The 9,803-nt window shown below is 45.2% G+C and overlaps 1 protein-coding gene across 1 annotated transcript in view; it reads right to left on the bottom strand.

Annotated features, from left to right (window-relative positions):
* Window positions 1-9,803, bottom strand: part of LOC310819523 (NT-3 growth factor receptor-like) — a 91,525-nt gene that overhangs the window by 6,121 nt on the left and 75,601 nt on the right. The window contains exons 8-10 of the mRNA XM_083690825.1: window positions 8,438-8,568; window positions 3,350-3,522; window positions 1,644-1,887 (exon numbers count right to left, since the gene is read on the bottom strand). Of these exons, the coding sequence (XP_083546951.1) occupies window positions 1,644-1,887; window positions 3,350-3,522; window positions 8,438-8,568 (548 nt within the window). The remainder of the gene's footprint in view (window positions 1-1,643; window positions 1,888-3,349; window positions 3,523-8,437; window positions 8,569-9,803) is intronic.

Raw genomic sequence — 9,803 nt, 5'->3', positions numbered from 1 at the left:
CTACTCATTTATATTAGCGACACACCATACTATGACAATCAGGTGGCTGAGAGATCCTCAGTGTGCATCTGTTCCACAATAACAGGCACATTAGACTGGCTGCTGGCAGAATGTCCTGAATCTCATCTTATCTCCCTCATCTCTCTCTCTGTGTATTTGCCTCCTGCAGGGCATCGTCTTGGGGAGCCCCCAAACGACAACAAATGTCAATATGACTAGTCAGCGATGTGAGGATTGTGTAGTTGGCAGGCCTCCCTATTTATAATCATTCAACGCGGGGAATGTGTCCAATACAGTTACGACCTTCTAATCTCTAGGCTCTGTCAATATTCCCCTCTCTCTCTCTCTCTCCCCCCCCCCCCCCTCTCTCTCTCTCTCTCTCCATCGCTCTCTCTCTCTCTCTCTCCATCTCCATCTCTCTCTCTCTCTCTCTCTCTCTCTCTCTCTCTCCCTCTCTCTCTCCCTCTCTCTCTCTCTCTCTCTCTGTTGTCTGTCTGGCACAGATGCTATCAGAGACATGCAAAGCCAGCCTCTCAGCCCTTGCTTGCCTGGCATACACACACACATCATTCAGCCCCCAGGAAAAATTCAGCATCAGCCTTTCCCTGGCTTCATTTACAAAAGCTTTTTCTCCCTTCTTTATTCGTCATTGTCTGGTTAATCAGAACACTCCAGCTACACTGTAGGACATGTTTGTGACTGTTTTGTATCGGCACGATTAACTAATCCATTTCATCTGTCATCAGTGGTGAAAGTTTCGATCATTCTGCAAATTATTATTAGCTTGAGTAAATGTTGCGATGTTTTCCAAATGCATTGTGAGATCAAGGTCAATTTGTTGTCCATTTGATCGATGTTTTGCAAAAACTCATCTAATTCACCAAAATTAATTCTGACTAATAGAGTTTGAATGAGTACAGAAAACAGAACAGATATTTCTACTCGCAGTGATTTCCAGTAACTGCACTAGCAATTAACCTTGACCAATATTTACCCTTACACTAGAGGTCAGCATAGTGCTGACTGAACGAGACGGCAAACACGTTCACTGCAATGTGATGATGACGATTATTATGACCTTGTTAAAGGAACAATCCAAAGAATATTTTTGCAAATACAGTATGAGTAATAGAGTAAATTAAAAAGAGGGAGAACGTCAAACAAGATAGTCTTTGTTCCTCCGGGACGTTATTACCTTTTCACCATCCTGATGCATTAAAAGGATGAAATGGGTAAAGGTGTTTCAGGTGCCAATACAGAGTAAACATTTCAAATCACCGTCCCAACTCCCTCACTGGTAACTGCATGGTGCGTGAGGGTGCTGGGAACAGCACACAATTCATAACGTTCAGTAATTTGGGCAGTTACATCAAACGCTACATTTAAATGTATACAGTATGTGTGCCGACAGTATTGTACCCTGAAGCAAGCATAGAACAAGCAGGACCGCAGGTCTCGGGTCACAATGTTTGATTTCTCTGTTTCAATTACTTTACACACTCTTGATTTAGCCAAAGTGTAAACCCTGCTGACCCAGGCCAGCGTGCCGGGCAAGCTAAATCAAACACGCTCTAAAGTAATCGAGATAAAACCCAACATTTTGACCCATGCCTGCAACAGAGTGTCCGTCCGCGGCTCCTCACCCTGTAGTAGTCGGTGCTGTAGATGTCCCTGGACATGCCGAAGTCTCCTATCTTCACCAGCAGGCCGTTGCCCACCAGGCAGTTACGCGTAGCCAGGTCCCTGTGAACGAAGTGCTGGGAGGAGAGGTACATCATCCCCGAGGCGATCTGGGTGCCGATGTGGAGCATCTGGGAGAGGCCCAGCTCCCCGTTGGTCTGCAGAGGCTGGCCGTCCACCAGGATCATGGCATCAGGGCCGTGGGCTCTGGAGGAGGAGGGAGCAGAGGACACCGTGCAGGGTTAGGCCTAGGGTTAGGCCTAGGGTTAGGCCTAGCGTGGACTAGAAGCGTCAGGCGTCAGACTCTTTTCACCGACGCTACCATCGTTTTCGATCGGTCTACCGCACACCAGGAGCGTTAAGCTGCGCGTCGAGAGCTGTCGACATGGATCCCGGCTTCGGCCTAGAACCCGGTTCTATTTTTGAGCGTCAAATTACCGCAAACGTCCCGATTCCAAAGTACATACACAATGGCTCCTGCTCTTATGTATTGCGTTTCTCCATTGTCACTTGAGCGAAAAACAGTCGCAGTTTCCAAGAATTACACACCCGTGCCCTTTCACCCTCTTCAAGCTTTCTGAGAGAACAGTGCCTTTGGCTGATTACAGAAGTGGCACCATGGGGTGACTGCTCGACTGATCTCTCTCTATATCTCTCTCTTTCTTTCTTCCTTTTTTCTCTATTTTCTCACACTACCCCTCCCCTCCTTCTCCCTCCCTCCCTCCTTCACTCTCCCTCCCTCCCACCCTCTCTCTCCCTCCCACCCTCTCTCTCTCTCTCTCTGGATGTGCTCGAGTCCTACTGTATTCCCCAGAGATAGTTCTGCCTGGGCAGGGGCCACTCCTCCTCTTCATCCAGGAATCGAAGGTGTAACAATCCAATGGGTTCAGAAAGAGAAAGACCTATTTTGCATGTCAAATACACTATCTCTCCTGTTGCTCTGAGACAGCAGGCCACTCTGTAGACATATCATTAATTCAATGCACATCTTATCTGCATTGGGATTAATTGGAATCTGTGACCGACATTACAAAATTCTGGGAGGCCAGACTAAAAAGATTAGTGGTGCCTTGCACCTTACATGAAAGAATTTCATCATTCATGGGATTGCCCTTCAATGCAGAATGATTTCTAAACTGAAAGCTTCAAACTGAGACACACACAAACACGCACACATACAGACAGACAGACAGACAGACAGACAGACAGACAGACAGACAGACAGACAGACAGACAGACAGACAGACAGGCAGACAGATAGACAGACAGACAGACAGACAGACAGACAGGCAGACAGACAGGCAGGCAGACAGACAGACACACACATACACACACACACACACACACACACACACACACACACACACACACACACACACACACACTCAATCATAATAAGTCATATTTTCAACTATTCCCATCACAGACATCAAAACCTCAGGCACACACTCTGGCGCCGCCATACACATGTAATAACATACTTTTGTCTCAATGTCTCTTTACCTTCAATTAAATTCAATAAAGGCTATGATTTACATCACGGCTGGTGGAGCAGACATGGTAAGGTGTTTGACAGTGACTGCACCAAGGTAATTCCTCCTGGTACAGTAGTGTGTGTGTGTGTGTGTGTGTGTGTGTGTCTGGTAGTGATTTCAGTGAGTGAAGTTACCTGAGGAACTTGTTGAGGTCCCCGTGCTTCATGTACTCAAACACCATGATTAGGGGGTCCCCGTCGACACACACCCCGTAGAACTTGACGATGTGGTCATGCTGCAGGTTGGTGAGCAGCTCAGCCTCCCTCTGGAAGTCCTTCCTGGCAGACAGGTTGGGGTCCTTCAGGGTCTGTGGACCAGGGAGGATGTTTGTTTAGTTGACTGTGGGTTGATGTCAGTGGAGGCTGGCGGAGGTAGAAATGTCAGCCTCCACCAGCCTCCGCTGGTTTATATCGTCTAGAAATGTACCGTAGACAACCTTGGGTAGACAGACCAAACTAGATGATGATGATGATGATGATGATCAATACAGTATATCGACTAAACTCTGAAAACACAGCGGTATTAGACAGCATGTGTCAAACAGGTCTTTCATAATTCACATTTCTGTGTCGTAGATCAGGAAGTGAATAACAGACAGTGGAGTCAAGAGTCTACTTTAGGAAGTCAACTTTCCGTGGGGTGGAGGTGCCTCTTCACTGGTGCTGTGAACTGTCTAACTACTGCACCGCAGCTCCACCCCCCCCTGGAGGCCTGGAGGAAGGATGGTCCCAATGTTCTGGTGAACTCACAGAACACATTTACTCGATCCGTAATAGGATAGAGCAGAAGACGCATTTATCCCCTTTGAAGTGGGTTACATATGAAATATGAAATCCTGATGGGATGTCACTGCGACCCTGCAGCATCACAGAGCATTACGGCGTCCCAGCAGAGAAATGTAATAACGATAATAACGTGCCTTATTTGAGCTGCCAAGGAACGCCACGCTTCATCATACAGGGAAGAATACAGGAAAGGAACGCCACGCTTCATCATACAGGGAAGAATACAGGAAAGGAACGCCACGCTTCATCATACAGGGAAGAATACAGGAAAGCTGTATTTGGAGCTTTCTGTCCTTGACTTTTTCTCTCAGATAGCAACCTACCATTATCATTAATGTACATGCTGCACTCTTCGTCTGGACATTACTTATATATATATATATATATATATATATAAATAGAAATATATATCCTTAGTTTTAGCGTTTAACTTTTTGAAGATGGTTGAGATGGACAGTACATAAAACGGGTCATAAAACACCATTACAAAAATCGACTAACTAAATGTTTCTGCTCTGGGCGCCAGTCCAAAATAATAACTTCAAGTGCTTGACCACGATAAATTGAGGAAAACGATGGGGCTCTCTTGGTTTTATTGACCTTAAAGTGTATTATGTCCACATCCTTCCCGCGGAGATGCAAGCAGATACGGAAGGGTTAGAAGGCAAACACAAACAGAATTCCAAATCAAGACCCAGTGAGCTGACGTGAGTTCATTTGCGTTGAACTTCTTTGAAACTTTAAAAGAAACGAAAGATGAAATGAAAAGTGCTATGATGTTTTCCTAGGCCTTGCTCGTTTGTGTGCTGTATCTCCAAAAATTATTCTGAAAAAACCTAAAGCGGAATTTTACCCTGTAATCCAGTGGATCTTGACTCACGACCCGAGTCTACATTTCTCGCTTTGAATGCCTTCCTCAGTCCTGATGTTCCAAATTGCCCATTTGATTCAATTCCTACAACTCCCAAGATTCCCCTTGCCCTCCCACGCCAGGTCCGTCTGTTGAACAACACAAGAGCTAGCACCTGCTGCTTTCTGGGAATCACTGGCATAGTATATTAACACAGTATGAGACTTTTTTAGGTAAGGGTTAGGGTTAGGGTTAGGGTTAAACACAGACCTTACGTTTCAATAGCTATGATGCAGCTGTACTCGAAATGATGATCGTTTGAGACAGTGTGCATTAAGGATTGTTCAGAAATACACATGAAAATTGATATCGGGCAAATTTCATCCCATAATATCAAAGGTCAAGCTAATTTAACCTCTCCCTTATAAAGATCCATGGCAACCTACAGTACAAAACGCACATTATCTCACAACCTGTGTCTGACCTTTACCGTATAGCTGTCCCTATAGTGGCTAAAACTCTCTCTTTGTGAGAGATCATTTCGCCCATCGCCTCATAATGGAGTTTTAGCAGCACATGGTCCACTTTCATTCTAATTACTGGTCCCTGGCCGCTCGGCTAACACCAGTGGAGAGCTATTGAGATGGATGGGGAGGGCTCCTGTACCCAGATGGCAACGCATTCATCCCTATCTGGTACGCTTTATTACCCCCATGTTGTTCACTGGCCTGTCCTCTGAGCCTGGCCCACCTGGACTCACTAGCTACTGTAGCAAGACCCCTCTCCCCCCTCCCTCCCTCCCTCCCTCCCTCCCTCCATCCCTCCCTCCATGCACACACACACACACACACACACACACACACACACGGCATCTCAACCCTGATCTTTGAAGTTGTGTCTACTTTGATGTGACGTTCTATTGCCACTTGAGCCTAATTCTACAATCTGCGATTCAAACTGGTCTCTGACTGACACACAGTTTATCATGGGGGTTATGATGGTTAGAGGTTCTGGGTAGCAGGAGGGAGAACTAGAGAGTCACGGGGCACTGGAGCTATCTTTAGAACTGTAAAACGGATTTGCAGACGTGTGCAGAAAATGCATTTCCTCTGTGATCCTGGCTGACTCCAGCTGTGATGGATGCAGTGTGTCTGGGGGCTCCAGAGGGCCTAACAGCCCTACTGATCTCAGGCATCACCACTAACAACAAAGTGTGATCTGCCATGATGAAGAGTGATGATGATGACCGTGACACATAGTTCTATAGTGATAAACAAGCACTGCATCCTCCTCCTGTCCTCTGTCAATACACTGAAGGTGTTCAGGTTTTTCTGTATTTATTTATTATTTTATTTATTTATTATTGTGCTTTCTGTTTTTACTGTACCTGCTGACCCATCTTTTGATTAAGGTGATGCCAAAAACATTCATCACATTCATACTGTATGCTACATATTCTGTACTGTAGGGGAGACCAGGGACCAAATGTAACAGGGGACAATTGTAACCCCTCTGATTTTCTCCAATCAGAAACAAATTAGAGAGATGAAACTCACTCAGTACAGTTAGGTTTACTCCCTGCATCAAAAATGTCAGTGAAATGTAAAAAAAAGAAAAGAAAACATTGGAAAATCCTGGAGGGACTGGTTAACACTAGTCTTAACAACTGGAGGTCCAGGGGACGATGTGACACATAGAAAAATACCTGCCGTTGTGCAACCCATGTTCCCCCTTCATCCCTGACTTATAAAACATGTTTTTTTAGGGCATTTGTGCTTCTGGGATAGAGACAGTAGAGACTGACAGGAAGGATGGGAGGAGACAGAGAGGAGGGATGACATGCAAGACGTGACGAACCTTGCGATTATGCGGTACGTGCATTAGTGTGCTACGCCACTAAGCACCCCCTTTTGTCTGTTTCTTGTTACAATTTAAACATCACACATAGAAAAACTACAATAACAGACAATAACAGTTGTTTGGATGATCAAGGCGGGATTACATGTGAATAGAAGCCCGCGCGCCCCCCGCCTCTGAAGAACAGACACTGACCCTTCATCACACCCGCATGTCCAAGCGCAGTTTCTCTGTCTGTTTAGACCTTGTTTTCAATGAGCATCTTATCTCTGTGTGTACGTACTGTGTGTCTGTGTGAAGGCCGGTGATGTTGATAACAACACTGAAAATGAGCAGTCAGTGTATAATGATGTGGATAATGGTGAGGCATTGTGTGTGTGTGTGTGTGTGTGTGTGTGTGTGTGTGTGTGTGTGTGTGTGTGTGTGTGTGTGTGTGTGTGTGTGTGTGGCACAGTGCTGAGGTCTAATCTGTGTGTGTGTGTGTGTGTGTGTGTGTGTGTGTGTGTGTGTGTGTGTGTGTGTGTGTGTGTGTGTGGTCTGGCGGGCTTATGAAAAAAAACAAAAACAGTTACTCAGTATTTCCCTGGCAAACAAGTTGATTGCAAAAACAAAACCGGGAGCTTTCAGCCCTCTGTCAAATATTCTCAGCACGCGAAGGGCGGGTGACACAGAGCGAAGCGACCCTCAATCTGGAACGCTCTCCACATCTGACTGCGGCTTATTGCGTCAACATGTTATTTTCAAAATGTAGCACTTTAAAACACAACATGTGGTGTTCTGATGATTCATAAGTCCTGACTAAACACAACCGCTGCATTTATTTATTTATTTACACGGTTTTGATCTAATTAAATGATGATGCAATGTTACCCTAACGTAAATAAATGGTCGTCTACGGACCTTACTCTGCGTACTTCGGTTAGTAAAGCGGCCAGGGCTTCTCGTGTTAAAGGTGTTAATGACTTCTTCACCCCCACTACCCCCCCTGTACAAAAAATCCTTCTTCTTGTGACTGCCAATGGCCCCTGGTCTGAGCATTGATTACTTTATCTTATGATGACTGATGGATAGAAGATTCACTTACTTAAACAAATGTATTTGTTGTAAGTCGCTTTGGATAAAGGCGTCTGCTAAATGCCACAAATGTAAATGTAAAATGTAAATGTAATGGAGCATTAGTGTGTGTTGTTTGTCTTCCGCAGTTTTTTGGGAGTTCAGTGGGTTTATTTTTGGTGTTTTTTTGCCCCCACCTCCTGCTACAATTGCCCACACTCACGGGGGTGAAAATAACATCACCTTTTTGATTAAAATCAATACTGTGATCCAAGCATCCACTTTAGAGACCTACACATTTATGAATGATTATTAGACAGATGTAAGTTTCTGATATAAAAAAAGACTGGTCTCGGTTGACTGGTCTCAGAGTAATAGAGTCAATTACAAAACATGTTACAATTGCCCCCGGTCTCCCCTACATGTAGGACAATCTCATTACACTGGTTTCCTACAGTATCAACATTTCTTGGCATGTGCAAAACAGTAAACCAAGTTTCTCAATGCTTTATTTGATGCACACATTTCAGTAGGAAAAACAATTAGGTGTTATCTCAATTAAGACAATAAAGCACAGACAGCTGCTTGTTGCTTGTGTCTGTACTTGAGTGATGATTCCTACAGTACTTTACCACAGACAGTTGTTGACGATGATGTAATTGACAGATGATCCTTACCTTGACTGCCACCAGCATCTTCTCCTTGGTGGGGCACAAGTTGTAACACTCTGCCAAGAACACCTTCCCAAACGCCCCCTCTCCCAGCTCCCTCTTCAGAATGATGTCCCGACGCTTAATATGCTGCACATCTGCGGGATAGGGAGAGAGGGAGAGAGGGAGAGGGAGAGAGAGAGAGAGAGAGAGAGGGAGAGAGAGAGATGGGGAGAGAGAAGGAGAGGGAGGGAGAGAGGGGGGGGGAGAGGTAGGGGGGATAGAGGAGAGGAGAGGGGGAAGGGAGAGGAGAGAGAGAGGAGAGAGAGAGATGGGGAGAGAGAAGGAGAGGGAGGGAGAGAGGGGGGGGAGAGGTAGGGGGGATAGAGGAGAGGAGAGGGGGAAGGGAGAGGAGAGAGAGAGGAGAGAGCGAGAGAGAGAAAAGGAGAGAGGGGGGACACAGGGTGTGAATACGAGGCATCATAGACTGTGTTTACCTCTGTTCAAGGACACATTTAAAGTGGGGGATGCTGTGAGAACCACGGGAACGGAACAGCCAGGCCAGACCCACCCAGATGGGACACTAACAAGATACACTGGATGCAGGAACATATAATGATCGCTTTTGTCTCAATTGCTCTATTGTTACAGAGTGAGCCGGGGGACTCTCTAAAACATAAGACCATGGTACGGCAGATTAGACATCTATCTAACACTCTCTAGATGCTATTGGAAAAACTATAATAAGAAGAAGAAAAAAGAAAAGAAAAAAATATTTACAGTAGAAACCAAGTATGATTGATGGCTTTGTTTAACATGTTGGCATAAACACACTATATTTGTATGGATACTTCCATATTCCAGACATGTAAAACGACATAAAAAGCCATTACTCTACATGGGTGAGGTAAATATTGCTGTGCACCTATTCAACATTCCTGAAAGGAGCCTATTGGGAGGCGTTTGTTCCATATGGCCAGGTGAGGCAGCATCTGGTAGTTACTAAGAACGCAGGAGGCCTTCTACTGTTACAGTCATTGACCATTATCCTTTTATCCGTGATATGTGGAAACACACACTTGGAACGCGCGTAGAGGACATTCTCACCAGGCTTGCTGTGATATGTTGTACTGCTTTCCAACATTCTCCTTCAAAGATCCTGCATCTAACTGTAAACCTCGTATCAAGACACCATTTTGCTTATAATCAGTATTGAGATTTAATTATACTGTCGCCCCCGAATCAGTACTTGTTTTCCTCATTCCACCGCTTCAGCGTTTTTCTGCGGCGTGAAGAGATTTTGTAGAGGTCTGCGGAAGCATTTAAACCGAGACGTTGTTCCACAAACAGAGAACGGAATAAAACCTCTTTATCTGGCTTCCATTGGCGTTGT

The sequence above is a fragment of the Argentina silus genome, assembly GCF_951799395.1.
Source record: "Argentina silus genome assembly, chromosome: 19".
Taxonomy (NCBI): domain Eukaryota; kingdom Metazoa; phylum Chordata; class Actinopteri; order Argentiniformes; family Argentinidae; genus Argentina; species Argentina silus.
This window is presented reverse-complemented; position numbering and strand designations above follow the sequence as displayed.